General features: G+C 40.4%; 1 protein-coding gene across 2 annotated transcripts in view; it reads right to left on the reverse strand.

The window, feature by feature from the left end:
* The window catches only part of NEK7 (NIMA related kinase 7), a 138,248-nt gene that overhangs the window by 33,991 nt on the left and 84,444 nt on the right, over positions 1-19,813 (reverse strand). For both annotated transcript variants that reach the window (XM_070384681.1, XM_070384680.1), the window contains 2 exons: positions 3,054-3,162; positions 2,064-2,171 (listed from right to left, as the gene is read on the reverse strand). In XM_070384681.1, the coding sequence (XP_070240782.1) occupies positions 2,064-2,171; positions 3,054-3,162 (217 nt within the window). The remainder of the gene's footprint in view (positions 1-2,063; positions 2,172-3,053; positions 3,163-19,813) is intronic.

A 19,813-nucleotide genomic window follows, 5' to 3' on the forward strand; every position in this document is an offset into this window, starting at 1 on the left:
ACAAAAGTCAGTAACACAGGAGGACAATAATTTTTTAAAAGCAAAAATTAAGGTCAACTTGTCTAAGTCTGTGTCATAATTTCTATCCTTGTTATTTTATACATATTCTTTGTTAGCAAAGAGTTTTTCCTGATCCTTCTACATAAGATTTTTATTGGGTCCAAACACCTTGCTGGGCTAGAGTTCAAACTTTAATTCTTGATATTTAACATACTTTGCTTAGTGAACTTCAGTTTCAAACCATCAAAATTTCTACTTCACAGAAAAGACAGGCAGAAACACAAGATGTTTTCTTATGTTAAGAATACTTTTCTCAAAATAACATGGAAAACAAAAATACTTGGGAAAGAAATTATTTTCCTATTGATTCATTTGTCAAAGTAATCAGTCTCATTGCTACTTCCTCACTGGCTGTGCCTCAGGTGTGCCTCAGAGTGTTTTATGATGATGGGCATCCCCAATTCATGTGTGTGTGTGTGTGCAGATGCACACACATGTGAACTACATACAACTACATGACCCTAAGTTAATTGGTTTCGATAAAAACTGACATTAGCAATTCTTAATTCTTCTACTAAAATTTTGCTCCCTATAATGACATACTTTGGAATAATACGTCACCTAAACCTAGAGATGCATATGCATTTGTAAACCCATTGAGAACACCTGTAAGCAGCAGTGGCGGGCAAGCTAAAGGAGTACACTTCCAAAACCGTAAGGTCTGTGAAACCAAAACTGGTTTCACATAATAATGCTGGATCTTCAGGGTCAGGCAACTACAGCACGTGCAGAGTGACAGCCGCAAAACAGCATGTACAGTACACACGCGTGTGCAGGAACACACACACGTGTGTGCAGAGCGACAGCCAGCAGAGCGGCATGTACACAGTACACATGCCTGTGCAGGAGCTAAGGGCACATGCAGTTGTGCATGCGTGCGTGCGTGTGTGTGTGTAATGATGACCCAGCGTTTTTAAGTATAAGAGATTACTGACAGAGTGCTGTTAGGACATTCCGTTCAGGTGAGCGACAAAGTCAACGTGGGTTATCTTTCCTAAGGGCCATCCTGGACGCAGGAGAATCAAGTGACAGGTTCAAGGCCTCAAAGAGCCTCAGCGACAAAAGTCAGAAAGCTTTAAAAATGTCCAGTCACTTAATTTGGCTCGTTTTATTATTTTGTCATTTAGTGAAACTCATTCCTCATTAGACCATTTAATTTTTATTTCTCACTTAAAACCAGTAACTTAATTTTAAAAAATCAATTGTTTTCAATGAAATTATGACACCAAAGATGAGGTATCATTAAATTAAAGCCAAATTATTTTTATCTTAATTCTTATTTGATGGTTACCATTTTGTCTTATGTTACAAAGAAACTATGATTTGAAAACTTTTAGGAGAAACTCTATCATTCCCTTTAAGTTATTCAATCTAAAAATTATTTCTTCCCAGTAATTGCTATGTTAATGGAAAACCAGTTTACATCAAGGTAAAGTTGGACTAGCTACCTTCAGTTCTGTTTTAGGTACAAAGGACACTGGTATGTTATCCGCTCTAGAATCAGTAAATTACAAGTGTCTTCTACTTGTACTTTTACACTTTAGGGGAGTATTTCCTCCTGAGCCACAAATCATCTGTAGGTCCCCCCCACCCCCGAGTAATCACAACCATGAACGCTACTTGAATAAATTTGCAAACTACTCTAACATTTTTAAATGGTCAGGTGAGGTCTTTAAGATATGGTTTATTCTTCATACTGTCTTAATATTATCAAACATAAAATAAAAGGGAGGGTCCATGCCAACAGTTAAAACTAGATTTGTTCACTGGCATTTTCTTTTACTAAGTGACTGCCTGATGGTCAAAGAGAAGTGTCCAAGTGTCACATGAATGGACGCATTTTACCTGATAGGTTTCAGCTCAGGACCTGAGGATTTTTAAAATGTTGATTAGTATTTAGACAGTAAGAGCTGGCATATAATTCGTATGTCCCTTATATTTTAATCACGTGGGTGGGGTGGAGGGAAGCGGATAGATAACTGAAATTATATTGTGTCTCTTACCTAAAGAATGTGCAGCTGTGGTTTTGGAGCTGAAAAAACGGCCAAGCCCAAGGTCTCCAAGCTTGACCACCCCAGTGGCCGTAATGAACACATTAGCTGGTTTTATATCTGTGGATTAAAAGGCACTGGGTGAAAAATGATGTCAGTGGAAGTATATTCAAGGGATTGAAAATACTTCTCATTGTAGAACTTTAAATATCAGTTAAAAAGTCAGTTTGAATTCTGAACCAGTTATTTATTTTGAGTAATGTTCACATATCCTAGTATTTCTGAGTTCTCGGTCCTTTGATAGACAATCATCAATACAGGATGATAAGCACTATTAATTTTCATTTAAAATGCATTTTTTTCATTTTCAAATGAACTTCTGTGAAATTCAAAGCACAAAATAAATGCGTGCCCTTCTATCAGTTTTAAACATCCTACTAAACAGTAATTTATTGACATGTTTACATAAAATATAAAATCAAAACAGATGCAGATAATTACTTAGATGTTATTTTAATTGCTTATGTCAACTGTACTGAAATTTTTTACATCCCAAAATGAAGGGATCCATGCCTCAGTGATGTAACCTTCATACATTTGGTCTGACCATTTGACTGAGAATCATGAATATATTACGAGAGAATGCTGAACATTAAAAATCTAAGTAGCTATAAGGTATACTGTTCACTAAAAAGAAAAAAACAACTCTTACTTATGCATATTCAACTGCTTTCCTGCATCTATTTTTTTTTTTAACTTTTACCAACATAATCAGTAAAAAAAAAAAGTTAAATAGAAAAATAACTAATTCTCATTCTTATTTAAAACCAAGTACGGCTTTACTTAAAGGCTTATCATTCTAGTATTAGTAAGATTATAATTTGGAAATAAATCACCTAGGAAAGCATGATAACACAATGGCTGGAAGGAATTTATTCGTAAACTGCCCAGTGCCCTGTGACCTTTACAACAACATGAAAAGCTTCACAAGCCTGGACTCACCCCGGTGCATGACTCGTCGAGAATGCATGTGCTCCAACGCACTGCACAGCTGCACAAAGTATTTCCAAACGGTCCTTTCAGGAATTAGCCTCTTTTGTTTCTTAAAATGCTGTTTAAAAAATTAAAAAGAAGATTAAAAAAAAATTTCAAACTAGATTCTGACTTAAGTCAGAAAAACACCTATTCTCATCTATTAGAAGCTAAAAAACAAATGATTTTTCATAGTGAAATGATACCAGGATTTGTACCTGATATCCTACCTTAAATTTCTCCCGACTGTATCTAAAGTCAGCATAGGCCGTATCAGGCTACATCTCTGTGATGTCCACCTGTTTCAAAATTTTAACATCCATATAAGGTGATTTCTTATCAAAAAGAAGGATGTCAAATTTAAGAATAGCCAGAGTAAGAAAGTCTAGAGACCTGGAGGTAATTATGTTCATTACAAGACAGGGCTTCTCTTGACAGAAGGTAGTGAAGTAGAATTCCTTTTAAATACTGAACCACCCTTGGTGATTTGAAATATCACTTAATTTATTAAAAATTAAATAAATAAGAGGGAATTGCATGAAAACTTTCATGAATATTTCCACTGCATATTCCAAGTCAAACCTGCACTTTGCTTTGAACAAATAAAACTAAACATGGGAGCAAAACATGAGAGGAAGACCAGGGCAGCAAGCTGAGCGTGAGCAGCCTAGTCTGGAAAGACCGCACCATCATGCGTAGAGGGGCCGTAACGGAGTAACTGCAAAACCCAAGGGACATATGTGTGCCCATTTTTCTGCATTATACGTGCTGGAAGAATATACTAATAATATGCTAATTCAAGAACAAAGTCCTTAGTTTCATTTCATAGGATTTGTAAGGATTCTTTACATAAAAATTATTTTTCAAAACCAAAAATGCAACTGGTTTCTTAGCAAAATTTGTAAATGACCAACATGAAAAAGTATTGCATTTAAACAAATTTTCAGACAATTTTAACTTTTTAATGTTTACATAGACATCAACATTTAAACATGTGCTTTAATGCACTTTATCTGATGACGTGACATTTTAGAAAGTTCAACTGTTTTGATTTTTTTTGTAACTGAATATGGAGAAATGGTATTTCAGATGATCCCAACACAACACACTCTGTCAGTCCCTGCCCCTGTGAGCAGGTGAGGGCGGGTTGAAAGGAAAAACAAGACAGGGAAAGAGAGCTGCCAGCGTGCCTACCTCGCGCTCAGCACAGGATCAGGTCTACTGACTCACGTGCACTCAGCGCACCAAAGGAGAGCTCTTCAAGGAAAAGCAAATCACTTCAGGGTAATCTTTATCGTAACTCGTACTACAGAAACGAACTTATTAGCAACTTCAATGACTACTACCTCAGTAGCAAAAAAACAAAAAATAAGTAACAATCAGATGACCAGGTAAAAAGCAGATCAGGGTTATTACTAAAATGGTAAAAACCTCCCAGATCATGTTTCAGTGTTAAATCTTATTAACCGTAGCCTGCATCAGCATCAGTTTTCAGTCTATGAGGGCAACACTGCAAAATCAGTTTTAGACACATAATTTTCTTTCAGACTTGGAATGAGTCCAAATAAAGCCTGTCTATGTGCTCTCCCTGACGCTGGATTAGCATATCAGAAGACCGTTTGATGTCAACAGGAAGATGGGGAACAGGCTTCTTTTCATTCAAAAATAAATATACCATATCATGTAAGTATCAGACCATGAAAGAATAATTTTATGCTTCAATATAGATTCTGAAATCATCATAATTATAATTAACCTGACAGTTTACCTTTAAAGTTCTGTTATTAAAAAATAAATTGTATATTAAAAACAGGGCACAATGAGAAAACTGCCCTCAAAATGGAAGATGTGATCAGGCCAAGGACTGTTTCTTTCAACAAGTTAAAGATTTTAACAATGAACTGGCATCAATATAATGCTAGCTAGACAGAATGACTTGGCCAAATGTAAGTATCCAAACTAGTAAAATGTTTTTGAAGGGTAATTTTATGAATTTGATTCAATCAATCATAAAATAAAAGCAGTTTTAACATGTCATTGGTTATCTCCCAATATTTTTTCCATGTCTATTTAAACATACAGTTTTTCAACCAGCCTTGAGTAAAAAAAAAAAAAAAATTTTTTTTTTTTTTCCTCCCCAGAAAAACCAATACCTATGATGAGAAGAGCCTGTCTGTTCTGATGGTGGCACTGTTGGCTATCTCTTAAGAGGATGAATAGAAAAAAGGCAATAAAAATTTGAATTCTGGTAAAATTTATATTAGCACTATAAAACAAGAACTCACATAATGCCAATATATTTTTAAAAAACAACCTTTTCTTTACTTATTCTAAAATATACATATCTTTTTAAAGTAATTATCTAGTCAAATAGCATTATTGTTCAAAAATCCTATCTTTCTCTGAAAAAAGACAATTCAGCTTCAGATTTGGGGGAAGTAAATGTAATACCAATACATAGGAATAAAAACGTACATTTATTTGTCATGTGGTATGTTTTTAATAAAGCTAAATCATTTTAAAGGGTTACTATTAACAAAGATTTCTATGAAAAAAATTTAAAAGATAAGTCACTTTTACTATGTTATAAAACAGAATTTTAACCTCTTATATCTGAAAATAAAATATCTAAAAAGTCATGAAAGACAGAAATGAGCACTCAGATATACCTGATCATTTGGACAGAATTTTTATTGTCTTTTTTTTATTTTTAAAGTGGGTTCATCTTTTTTTATGCAAAGCTTAAAATACTGTTTATTTTAAGAGCATATTTTCTACCTCCTTCAACATTCAAACAAACACTGAACAGTATTCATATCAGAAAAAGAAAACCAGATGTAACAAAAAGCTAACCAGTGTATTTGTAAACGCATATGCAAACATCAGATTATACTGTTCTCTCACTTATTTGTAACAAGATGACCAACATCTCACCTAGGTGGAATTCAGCATCCTTGGTAAAACACGCAGTGTCACTAAGGTGAGGCTAGCTGATGCAGCCTGCCTCCACGCAAAGGTGTTTTGGAAAATCGGCACAGCTTTTTTTTTTCACTGTCAAACATTCTCTTACAAACTAAAGGCCCCAAAACCAAATTATACAGGAGACACTGCTTATCAAGTACCAGTTTTGGGGAGGAATCACTCCTCAGTCTGGACACTCCCACTCCAAGCAGAACATACATTTCTTATTTCTACGTTCTGCAATTCCAGCATTCCTCCTTGGGAAATCTTGGGAAAAATTTTTATCACTATTACACAGTATAAACTCATCAACAGAGAAAGAACAGAAAATTATCTTGTTGGATCAAAAAAACAAGCTGATTTCTGTAGTGTATCAAAACATCTAACCCTACAGTTTGGTATGTTCATGTATAAAGAAGGACATTTCAGACAAAACACCGAGATCCGCAGGGTCTGCTTCATGACTGTGCGGCCCGCACGGTCACACAGGCCCTGGCTGAGTGTACTGCTATTTCACCAGCTAGAGATTCCTGGTCACTTGTTCCACGGGGACGCGGGACGGTGTCAGCTGGTCCCAGGAAGCACATAACCAACACCCTTGGGAAACAACGTACTGCTGTAGTTAAAAAACAAAACCAAAGAACAACACACACAATCCTGGGAGGCAAGTTGTTCTTGAAGAGGATTAGGAGAAACGGTAATTAAATAGTAAGAAATAATGAAGCTATATGAGAACTGGCGTTGCAGGCACCAGCCGGTTTCCATCTCTTCCAAGTATCTAACACGAGGAAGTAGGGGATTTATGTTCAATATTAGGAACTACTTCCTGCTCGAGAGTGTCGTCAAACGTCTAATGTGCCACTCACATAATCCATATGCACCTTTCATAACAGACCTGATGATGAGGCTTGGCAGTAATGGTTGTGTGACCTTGAAGAAGCCACTTAACCTTGCTGGGGCTTGGTTTTCTCACTATATTAAACAGTTTTGGAAATGAACAGAGTTAAGTTGCTCCTGCTGCCTCTAAAATATCTCAGTTACGAATAAAACACAAAAAACAAATGCCTGATTGGCACATTTTCACACTGAAAAATAACAGATTTTAGTATGTCCGGTCCTTTAAATCTTCAGCTAATAACAACAAAGCAAAAATAACAATCATACGACCTCTGAGATCCCCAGAGGTCCAGTTAATCCTATGAATGGTCTTCACATGAGATGACAGGTCAGATTTTTATAATAAGGTAATTACAAGGTAATTAGATCAAACCTTTACCAACAGAAGCAATATTATGTTCCCAAACATCTCTGTAATTATATTGCATTTTTATAAGACTACATATTTCACAGTGCTTCTTTCAAAGATTTAAATGCAGAGACTAGATGATGGAAAAGGCAGGATGCTTCTGAAAGTATTAACTGGCAGTTCTAAGTGTGATTTCTATTATATATCAATCTTTCTAGGGAAACATTTTTCTTCCAAGGGCATAAGAAGGTCTCATGAAGTGCACATGTACTTGCCATTGGGTATAAACGGGTAAAATAGTTATGTAGACTTTTGGTATGTGATACTAATCTACAATGTGTGAACATTTTCTCCCTTGGCACTCTGAATAGAATTCAGGTATCCTAAGTTGCTTTAGAAGATGCTAGTAGAATGGGCCTGGCAGTCGGGGAGCACTAAAAAGCAAAACAAAACAAAACAAAAAAACAACACCTGCATCTAATTTTATCCTCTTTGATAAAATACTTCCCACCCAAGCTCTATTCTCTTTTTCCTTTCCTATAAATGTCAGAAAGCTAAGTGTACTCAGCTACTTCTAATTATAATTTAATAGACTATCAATGTAATCCATCCATTCCCCAAAGTCAAAATCATACAGGTTAACAATAGAAGTGGAAAACATATTTTATCTTATGGTAGAAAATGTGAAACATGTAAGATTTTTTTTTCCTGAGTAATTGAGCCTTGGGGGTAAAAAAAGAGAAAACCTTATTTACCAAACAAGAAAAATGAGCTCCTATAAAGTCACAATGTTCTTCCCCTAACCCCAAAAAGTTTCCTTCTAAATGTTGGTGTATCAGTATCAAGGAAGCTTGGAATAGTTCTTAAAAATCAATGAAAAAAGGTAGGAATATATCAGAATTACTAGGAGGAATCATACTGCATTGCTGCCGTGTGGATAACATGGAAGCTTCCAAGCGCCTAAAGCTGATGGGGAAATAAATATCTGAAAATGCTTAACACGTTGCCTCTATTGCATTAGAGGACTAGAGACGGACGGTGAGACGAAAAAGCGGCAAGTCCATCTTTAGGGTGACGTGGAAGGCTACAAAGGCAAACGAGAGCGCCTGTCTCTCTGATGACGTCTTTCTGGTTATATTAAACCAGACAACAGTGAAGAGAGAATACGGAAATATATTCTTAATGGACAAGGAAAACAGTGGAACAATAAGGAGCCAGTAAAAGTCTCTCAGTAGAAATATGAACGAAAGAAAATGAACCAGAAGTCTGAGCCCCTTCTCCCTTACTCGTCTTCACCTACCAGCACCGCTGTCTGTGTGCATAAAATTCACAAAGGCAACTTTCCACCAGCATTACCTTCAAGTAGGAGCAAAGAGTTCCCTTCTAATTTTTTCCTACGTAAACACAGTTCAAAACTTACACACAGTTCTAAAACTTACCCCCCTTTTCACTGTGCTTACATTATGGCACGTAATTTTCAATTTTAATACATTGAAAGTTCAATATTATTTCATCACCAAGTGTCTTAGGTTTCAAAGAAAACCCAAGGGCAATTTTATCAGCAATACTGCTTCTATGAAAATACTGCTGTAAAACATACCTACACATGCATACCACACAGACATAAGCCTTTCTGGTTACACACACACACAGGTGTACGTGCATGATGTGTAGGTACCTACGTATAGAATATTCAGTTCTGCATAGCTTTTTCCAGACAGCGCCACTAATTTGCAACCTTAAGACATCTGAATAATTTTGAAGACATAAGATAACATAAGATAGGTGGCAACCTTATGTAAGAGACCCTGCAGGAAACAGGCTGTGCTTGGGAGAACTAGCCATTCTCCCTGTGGTCTGGCTCGGGCGGCACACTTTATGCCAGATGCTGAAATGGACATGTCTGTACCCTCCAAGCCATAAATCACCATCAACAAAGATAGATGGCACTGCTGGGGAGACTTTACTGCTTTAAGGATCCAAAGGTCAAGAGTGTAGAAGACATTTCTAAGTGCTTTTCTTTCCAGTACAGCATTTAAATTTGGATAAGAACAGATAAGAATATGTCTGCAGATGTAAAACAAACAACCACACTAAGAAGGTGAACAAGATTTACAAGTTGTAACAATTAAAGATAATAATTATCTCCAAGATTTGTTGATGTTTTCAGTAATTTATCAAAGTCTGTGGTGTACCCACCTCTCCCCTTGAATGTGAGCTGGGTTATGAGCGTGATGAACTGTCCCCTCCGTATTAGGTTATCTTATGTGACAGAAAGGATTCTGCAGATGTAATGACGGCTCTAATCAGCAGTTTTTGAGTTAATCATTGGGGAGATTATCCTGGGTGAACTTGATCTGATTGGGTAAGCTCTTCAAAGAACTCAGAGAAATTCAAAGCCAGAGACTCTCCTGCTGGCCATAAGGGAGCAAACTGCTAGCTGCAGAGATGGACAGGCGGCCTCGTGGATGGCTCCCAGCTGACACTCGAGGCGAACAGGGACATCAGTCACACAGCCACAAGGAACTGAATTCTCCCAACAATCCAGTCAACGAGGAGGAGAACCCTAAACCTCAGGTGAGATCGTGGCCCCAGCTGGCACCTCGATTTCAGTTTCTAGCGTCCTGGGCAGAGAACCCATAAACCAGGATGTGAACTCACTAACCCTCCAAATTGTGAGATAACATGTTTGTCTTTTAAGCGGCTAGTTTGTGATAATTAGCAATTAAAAACAAATAAAAAGTGCATTTCTACAGACAGCAAAAAAAAAAAAAATCAATACAAAAAATTAAGTTTATGTTTTATTTTATTTTTTTTTTAAGTTTATGTTTTATAAAGGAAAAGTCTTAACGCTCCTACCAAAGTTAAAGGAAATGCCACACAAGTGGTAACCATAGAAAATATAAAGTTGACGATTTAAGAATAAATCTGTATCTAAATATGTTATGACTAAGAAGAGAGGGCCTAACTCAGGAACAGGATGCGGGATCTCACTTTCTCCACCTGTATTCAGCACAGCCCTGGAAGAACCGGTCAGAGCAATCAGACAAGAAAACAAACACATAACATGCATCAGAACTGAGCAGGAAGAAGTAAAACTGTCTCTGTTTGAAGATGACATCATTTTATAGGTAAACAAAATTCTAAAGACTCTATCGAAAAAGCAGTTCTAATCAACAAATTCAGTGAAGTCACAGGATAAACAAATTAACATACAAAAAGCAGTAGTGTTTCTATACAGTGGTAGTGAATTATCTGAAAAAATTAAATGTATTCCATTTACAATAAGATATTTAGGAGTAAGCTTAAAACTAAGGAGGTAAACAGCCTCTACTCATAAAACTACAAGATGAAGAAACAAATCAAAGACACAAATAAATGGAAAAGAATCCCATGTTCATAAACAGAATAATTAATATTATCAAAATGTCAATACTACCAAAAGCCATCTATAGATTCAACAGAATCCACATTAAGATTCCAATGGAGTTTATCACAGAAGTAGACAAAACAATTCAAAAATTTATGTGGAGCCACAAAACACCCCCAAAGCCAAAGCAATACAGAGAAAGACGAGCAAAGTGGGAGGCATCACAATTCCTGACAGACCCACATTATGAACTTACAGAAATCAAAACAGGATGGTGCTGGCTTAAAACAAACACACAGACCAATGGAAAAGAACTGAGAGCCCATAAATAAGCCTAAGCATTTACAGGTAACTAATATTTGACAAGGGAGCCAAAAATACTCAATATAAAAATGACAGTCTCTTCAATAAACAGTGCTGGGAAAATTGGACATCCACATGTAAAAGAATAAAACTGAAACCTTAATTTTCACCACTCACAAAAATTAACTCTAAACAAATTAAAGACTTACATGTGAGACCTGAAACTGAAACTCCTAGAAGAAAACACAGAAGAGCTCCTTGACGATGATTTTTTCGATATGACAACCTAGAGCATAAGCAGCAAAATAACAAGCAAGTACGGTGACATCAAACTAAAGGGCTTCTGCACAGCAAAGAAACAATCAAAAAGCAAAAAGGCAACCTACAGAATGGGAAAACATATTTGCAAATGTATCTGATGAGGGGTTACTATCCAAAATATAGAAAGAACCCACACAACTCAATAGCAAAAAATAACCAAACTAAAAATAATAAGTCAGTTAATAAACAAGCAAAAGACCTGAGTAGACGTTTTTCCAAAGAAGATAAAACAATGGCCAGTAAGAACATGAAAAGATGCTCAACATCACTCGTCATTACAGAAACGCAAATCAAAATTGCAATGAGATACCATTTCATGCATGTTAAAATGGCCACCAAAAAAAGACAACAGGCAACAAACATGGTGAGAATGTGGGGAAGAGACCCTTGTGCACAGTTGTTGGGCTGGCAAACTGGTGCGGCCACCATGGAAAACAGTATGGAGGATCCTTGAAAAGTTAAAAGTAAGACTACCATATGATCCAGCAGTTCCACTTCTGGGAACATATCCAAAGGAAACGAAAACACTATCGTGAAAAGATACCTGCGCCCCCACGTTTATTGCTGCATCATTTACAGCAGCCAAGACATGGTAACAACCTAAGTGCGCAGCACTGGAAAAGACCCTGAGGCTGGGAAAGATTGAAGGCAGGAGCAGAAGCGGACAACAGAGGATGAGGTGGTTGGATGGAATCACTGACTCAACAGACTTGAGTTTGAGCAAGCTCTGGGAGTTGGAGATGGACAGGGAAGCCTGGCGTGCTGCAGTCCATGGAGTTGCAAAGAGTCAGACACAAACGAGCAACTGAACTGAACTGATTGGCCAATAAAGCAGTTGCCGTATGTATACAATGGAGTATTATAAAGTCATAAAAAACGAGGATATCCTGTCATGTGCAAAATCACAGACAAACCCTGAAGGCACTGTGCTAAGTGAAATAAGTCAGACAGAGAAAGATAAATACTGCATGATGTCACTTACACATGAAACAAGATCAGATTTGTGGTCGCCTGAGGCAAGGGGTTAAGTGACAGGGGGAACTGGATGAAGGGGGTCAGGAGGTACAAACTTCCAGCTCTAAGGTAAGTATGTACCAGGGGTGCGATGCACAGCATGATGCTCCAGACAACACTGCTGTCTGATACAGCAGAGCTGTTGGGAGAGTAAAGCCTAAGGGTTCTCATCAAAAGAAAAAAAAAAGTTTTCCTTTTTTGCTAGGAACTAGGACGCTAGGTGTTCTATTAGATGAGCTGCTAGTAAGGAGATCCAAGAAAAGTGTTTCCTTCAGAAAAGTTGTTAGTTTGCACCAAGAATTGACTGCACTACAGAATCAGCACCCAAAGTGATTTCCTTGGTGGCTCTGAGGGTGAACATTCTAGCTTTCCCAGGGTGAGCACACTGTATGTCCCAATAGACCCCAACTGATAGATTCCCACCCAGCATGCTGCTGCTGCTGCTAAGTCGCTTCAGTCGTGTCCGACTCTGTGCGACCCCATAGACGGCAGCCCACCAGGCTCCCCCATCTCTGGAACTCTCCAGGCAAGAACACTGGAGTGGGTTGCCATCTCCTTCTCCAGTGCGTGAAAGTGAAAAGTGAAAGTGAAGTCTCTCAGTCGTGTCCGACTCTTAGCAACCCCCAGGACTGCAGCCCACCAGGCTCCTCCGTCCATGGGATTTTCCAGGCAAGAGTACTGGAGTGGGGTGCCATTGCCTGCTCCGCCCACCCAGCATATTACCCTGCAATGTCCCAGACTGAAAATACACAATCTGGACAAACTAAACCTTTTCAAGAAAGAAGCTGTATGAATTGGTTGTTTTCTGGGGGTGAGTGGCACAACTGTACAACTCATTATGAGCCTAGGTGTTCTATTAGATGAGTTCCTAGTAAGGGGATCAAGTATTTTCCTGCAGAGGTCACTTGTTTCCCAAGAACTGACTCTAGTAAAGAGAGAATCAGCACCCACAGTGTTTTCTTGGGTGAATTTGAGAGTGAAACACTTCGGCATTTAGAGGGTGAGAATACTGTTTTGGCCAGCGGACCCAAATTAGCACGTTCACACCCAGCATTGTCTAGCACTGAATACACACTTGAGAAAAACTGAACCTTTCCATAAAGGAAGTTGTGTGAACTGGTGGTTCTCTGGGTGGTGAGTGGCATACCCATACAATGCATTATCAACCTAGGGACTTTATTAGACGAGCTCAGAGTAAGAGACTCAAGCACAGTGTTTCCTTCAGAAAAGTGACTTGCTTGCGCCAAGAACTGACCAGCAAATAGAGAATCAGCACCCAAAGTGTTTTCTTAGGAGGGTTTGAGAGTGAAACATTCTAGCTCTTCCTGGGTGAGAAGTGTTTTTGCAGGCAGATACAACTGGCTGGTTCACACCCAGCATATCTCCCTGCAGTGTCCCAGCACTGAAAATGCACTCGGGCTAACTGAACCTTCCAAAAAAGGCAGCTATGTGAACTGGGCGTTCTGTGTGTTGTGAGAGGCATACCCACACAGCACATTATGAACCTGGGTGTTCTATTAGATAAGCAGCTGGGAAGGAGATCCAAGCAGTGTTTCCTTCAGAAAAGTCACTTGCTTGCACCACGAACTGACTGTAATGAAGAGAAAACCAGCACCCAAAGTGTTTTCTCAGGTGGGTTTGAGAGTGAAACATTCTAGCTTTTCAGTGTACCTCGATGAGATGGTGGATGTTCACTAAACTTACTGCAATATTCATGTCACAGTATCATACAGGTAAGTCAAACCATTATGCTGCACACCTTAAACCTACACAGTCACGTATTTCAATTACAGCTCAACAAAATTGGGTGGGGGGAAGAGATAACCTTAAGTAATTATCTTAAATTGTGCCAAACTCTTGGCACAGAACAGAGTTCAATTTAAATTATCTGTATTGCGTGTGTCACTAAAAAACATCTGTAACAATAATATTCACTTTCCTCTTAGCCAGTGAGGTGCAGTATGACAATTTTTTGGCAGATTAAAAAACTTCTGAGTTTCCCTTCAAGGGATTTATTATACTGGGTTATATTTTGTTTTACTGATATTTTAGTAAAATATAGCTTTAAAAAATACGTGAACTATATAAACTTATATTCTCTTCTGACTCAATCTTTCTAAAAAGCAATTATAAATATAGGAACTTATAAATAGTTCAAATAATATATTTTGGAAAAATGGACTACAAAAATTTTAAATACATTTTAAGACTATTTCTACTGACAAAGTGAAATGAACAAAGCTCGTGTTTATATAGTTCTGAGATTAGTCTCTCATCTCCTCTATACTAAGTCTCCATCACCAAATATGTTTCTAAGCAACAGAAAAGTGAAATATATAGTATTAATAAGGCATACTACAAAGTGGAACATGTACTGGTTAAATTTAGGATACAGTAAAGAAAATGTACAGCATATATATCACAACTGGATAAACTGTAACCCAATCGCCACTCTGTAAGAATCTTTTCCTTTAAAATTCTGATTACTGATGATAAAGAAATACATGATGAAAAATTTTGGATTTCCTTTCATCTTACAACTCATCTGGGAAGTATTTCATCTGACCACAGCCTCAGGTACTCCTCTGTCACTAATTAGAGAAATACTGAATATTTCAGCTGTAAATTGCTTAATTATATTTGTCAGCCTGCTCTAAACCAATTAATTATTTACTTGTAAAAATCTTTGATGCAATGCTATCCAGAGGTTCCTTCCTGGAACACAGACCAGGAGCGATCTTTCCACTTCCACCCCAATTAAGCGGGAGCGTTGAGACAGTGGGGTACTGTGATGCACAGCGATTTACGTATCACGTACCATCAAGAAATGAACACGCTCCTCGGATCGGATCTATTGCTATCCTTTGCAAAGCTCAAGTCACTGCCACACTCCTTCATAAACGAAGTCCCTATCATTTTTTATTTTTTGGTAATGTAGTCTTATATAAAGAATGGCATAGAGCACAAATTAGAAGATTGAGGAAACAACATTAGCATTTCTTAGGGCCAAAAAGCCCCTTCCTGTATCAGAACGCTGTCTCCTCCCCTGCCACATTCCACTTGGATGTGAGCAAGTCCTCGTGGGACTGAAGTGTGAAACGGCAAGAGCCACCAGCCACGTTTCCCGACGGGCCCCTGGAACAGAGGGGCGGACAGAGGAGAGGGCTTCGGGTCTCACACACACCGTCCCCAGACATTTCCTGAGTTGCTGCCATCAGCCAGGCGCTCCCTAGAAAATGAAAGCAGCCCAGGGAGCAAAGCAGGCAGTCCCCACACTCAACAAGGTCACACGGGAAATCCAGACAGGAAAACCGCCCCACAAGCAAGTGCACGACGGTGCAAGGAGTCCTGAGACACCATCCCTGGTCCTGGTCTAAGAGACCATTCCTGAGGAAGTGGTGAATGGGCGGGGAGCGGCAGGACTGACGGACACACGCCCAGCCCGGGGACAGAGCGCCCGGGGCGGGGGGCGGGGCCGAGCGCAGTAGGTGTCCGCGGAGCGCCGACTCTGCGGAGGCCACAGGCCGCCTTCCCCAGGGTCTCTTCTGGACCCCGCGGCTCCTGGGCTCACCGGGGGCGCCAGGGCGGTCTGGGGCAGAGGCCTTTCTTCTCTGTTTCTCTTCACCTCTCTTAGAGACTGACGGAGAAGCGGATGTCGCGTTCCAGGGGACAGGTGCCGGTCCTTCCCTCGGGGAGAGGGTGGACATGGAGCTGATGGAGAAAGCGGAGCAGCATTCGGAAGGAGGGAAACAACTCTGAGCGCGGGCCAGCTCCAGAGGGTCTCCCTGGGGGGCACCGCAGTCTGCGCGGACGCGGGGGCTCCGATGCGCTCAGGGTGCAGACAGAGCTCCACGCTCCAGACAAGAACCGGATTCCCGGGAGCCTAGGGAGTCAGTGATGCACAGGAACGAGCAAGGCCAGCCCAGAAAGGAGGGGAAAGCAAACCGCGAAAGCCCTGGACTGAAGCTCTGAAAGCTCAGCCAGAAAAGACCGGGAGGAAGAGAAGGACACAGTCAAGAAGAATCAGGAGTGTCCAGAGAGGCGGGGAGAAAACTGAGGCGCTGGGGGACTCTGGGCAGTGGGGCCGGGAGGAAGGATGGGGCCAGGGCTCAGGCAGAGGAGCACAGCCCATACATGCGGGCCCCGGGGGTGTCTGAGACCGGGTCGGCAGGGAGCGGCCAACGGTGGGGAGACACAGGACGTGGGCGGCTGGAAGCAGAAGCCTGGTGGCAGCAGGAACGCCAGGACTGAAGGCGCAGGGCCGCCCTTGTCACCTGTCCAGACAGCAGCGCCCTCTCTGAACCTGACCTCGTCCTCCTCGCGGTGCTGACTGACGTTGGACATCCTGCACATCAGCTCGCCTGTCCTTCTGTCTTCCCGCTAGAGACAGGGTTCTCAGATGCATCAGTGAATGCGTGAAGAGGGACATGTGTGCATGTGGACATGAGTGTGCTCAATGCCAGCACAGGAAGATGCACTCAGGTCCGAGAATACACGATTGAGGTTTCTGATACCCGTGGCAGAGACAGGACAAAGAACCCACGTGGGGGGACACACAGGAGCGCCTCCTGCCCAGCAGGGAAAGCGGCAACAGGGCCACGGTGGTCCGGCAGTGAGGCCTTGAGAAGGGCAAGGCATCCCTGACTGAGGATGCCCATTCCCTGTGAAGAGGAGGCGGGCTGTCATCTGTGAAGAGTGATGAAAAGAGAGGGGAGAGGCGATACCCAGAGCATTTAAACAGAGTAACGCACATTCCAGTAATACCTATCGAATAGCTGTCACACATTCAGACAGCACAGGTAACTACAAGTATGTGCATATACTCGTACATGCTGCTGCTGCTAAGTTGCTTCAGTCGTGTCCAACTCTGTGCAACCCCATAGACGGCAGCCTACCAGGCTCCCCCATCCCTGGGATTCTCCAGGCAAGAACACTGGAGTGGGTTGCCATTTCCTCCTCCAACGCATGAGAGTGAAAAGTGAAAGTGAAGTCGCTCAGTCGTGTCTGACTCTTAGCGACCCCATGGACTGCAGCCCACCAGGCTCCTCCGTCCATGGGATTTTCTAGGCAAGAGTACTGGAGTGGGGTGCCATACTTGTACATATACCTACAAAAACAAATACATGTATACACCATTGTTCCTCAGTCTCTAAGTCGTGTGCACTCTTTGTGACCCCACGGACTGTGGCACACCAGGCTCTTCCGTCCTCCACTATCTCCCACAGTTTCCTCAAATTCATGTCCACTGAGTCAGTGATGCTATCAAATCATCTCATCTTCTGCCACCCATGTCTCCTCCTGCCCTCAATCCTTCCCAGCATCAGGGTCTTTTCCAATGAGTCAGTTCTTCGCATCAGGTGGCCAAAGTATTGGAGCTTCAGCATCAGTCCTTCCATTGAATATCAGGGTTGATTTCCTTCAGGACTGACTGGTTTGATCTCCTAGCAGTCCAAAGGACTCTCAAGAGTCTCCTCCAACGGCACAGTTACATATACATATGTATACAATTAAGCCCTTATAAGGACACAGTAAGGCAGATAATTATTAACCCAATTTCACAGATAAGGAGACTGGAGCTCACTAAGACTAAGCACCTACATCACAGTCATGTAACACCAGTGCTTCAAGTTCTCCTCTCGCCGTCAGAAGCTCCCTGTCTAGATTAGGCTCTCTGTTGTAAACTACCACTCTAATTTATCCTACAACCTTATAAAACTTACAACTTTGGTTGTACAGTTCTCTGAGCATCAGACAAATGCCTCTCTCTCCTAGACAATGAATTCCAAGAAGGCATATAACAGGAATACAGCACACAGTCAATGTCCGGTAAATACAGAATTAAAGAGCATATTTTTAAAGGTTACAAATTGGTATAACTATTTGAGAAAACAATTTGGCAGTATTTGTTATGATTTAAAATACATATGTTATTACTCAGCTATTTTATAGAAGCATCTGTAATTGTCTGTTAAATTGTGTATGAGACTGTTGTATTAAAATACACAAGGTTTTGTAGTAGAGCTTTCCTTGAACAAATTAAACAATGGAAATAGTCCAACTGTTTATCAATGAAGCAATAATAAAATGCACTGTGATATGTTTCTGAAAAAGAATACATGTATCAGTATATATTTTTCTATATATACTGTCAGATATCAAAAAAGCAAGAGAGTTCCAGAAAAACATCTACTTCTGCTTCATTGACTATGCCAAAGCCTTTGACTGTGTGGATCACAACAAACTGTGGAAAATTCTGAAAGAGATAGGAATACTAGACCACCTGACCTGCCTTCTGAGAAATCTGTATACAGGTCAAGAAGCAACAGTTAGAGCTGGACATGGAACAACAGACTGGTTCCAAATCAGGAAAGGAGTACGTCAAGGCTGTATATTGTCACCCTGCTTATTTAACTTATATGCAGAGTACATCATGCGAAATGCTGGGCTGGATGAAGCACAAGCTGAAATCAAGATTGCTGGGAGAAATATCAATAACTTCAGATATGCAGATGACACCACCCTTATGGCAGAAAGCGAAGAACAACTAAAGAGTCTCTTGATGAAAGTGAAAGAGGAGAGAGAAAAAGTTGCCTTAAAGCTCATCATTCAAAAAACTAAGATCATGGCATCCGGTCCCATCACTTCATGGCAAATAGATGGGGAAACAGTGGAAACAGTGAGAGACTTTATTTTTTGGGGGGCTCCAAAATCACTGCAGATGGTGACTACAGCCATGAAATTAAAAATGCTTGCTCCTTGGAAGAAAAGTTATGACCAACCTAGACAGCATATTAAAAGCAGAGACATTACTTTGCCAACAAAGGCTGTCTAGTCAAAGCTATGATTTTTCCAGTAGTCATGTATGGATATGAGAGTTGGACTATAAAGAAAGCTAAGCGCTGAAGAATTGATGCTTTTGAACCGTGGTGTTGGAGAAGACTCTTGAGAGTCCCTTGGACTGCAAAGAGATCCAACTAGCCCATCCTAAAAGAAATCAGTCCTAAATGTTCATTGGAAGGACTGATGTTGAAGCGGAAACTCCAATACTTTGGCCATCTGATGCAAAGAACGACTCATTGGAAAAGATCCTGGTCCTGGGAAAGATTGAAGGGAGAAGGAAAAGGGGAAGACAGAGGATGAGTTGGTTGGATGGCATCACCGACTCGATGGACATAAGTTTGAGCAAGCTTCAGGAGTTGGTGATGGATAGGGAAGCCTGGTGCGCTGCAGTCCATGGAGTCGCAGAGAGTCAGACACGACTGAGCAACGGAACTGAACTGTAAAGACAGATTATAAAGTTGGAAAGGCTTTATGCACGTAAAAGTCAGTGCTTAATCTGGGAGATAAGAACATAGGGAGGAAAGTTAAGGATATTCACCACTTGAGAAAACTAATGAGAGACATTATATATTAAAAAAAATAATAAGTAAACTCTAGGCTTACTAAGCGGAGAAGGCAGTGGCACCCCACTCCAGTACTCTTGCCTGGAAAATCCCATGGATGGAGGAGCCTGGT

This window comes from Bos mutus, chromosome 16, assembly GCF_027580195.1.
Source record: "Bos mutus isolate GX-2022 chromosome 16, NWIPB_WYAK_1.1, whole genome shotgun sequence".
In the NCBI taxonomy this organism is placed as follows: Eukaryota; Metazoa; Chordata; class Mammalia; order Artiodactyla; family Bovidae; genus Bos; species Bos mutus.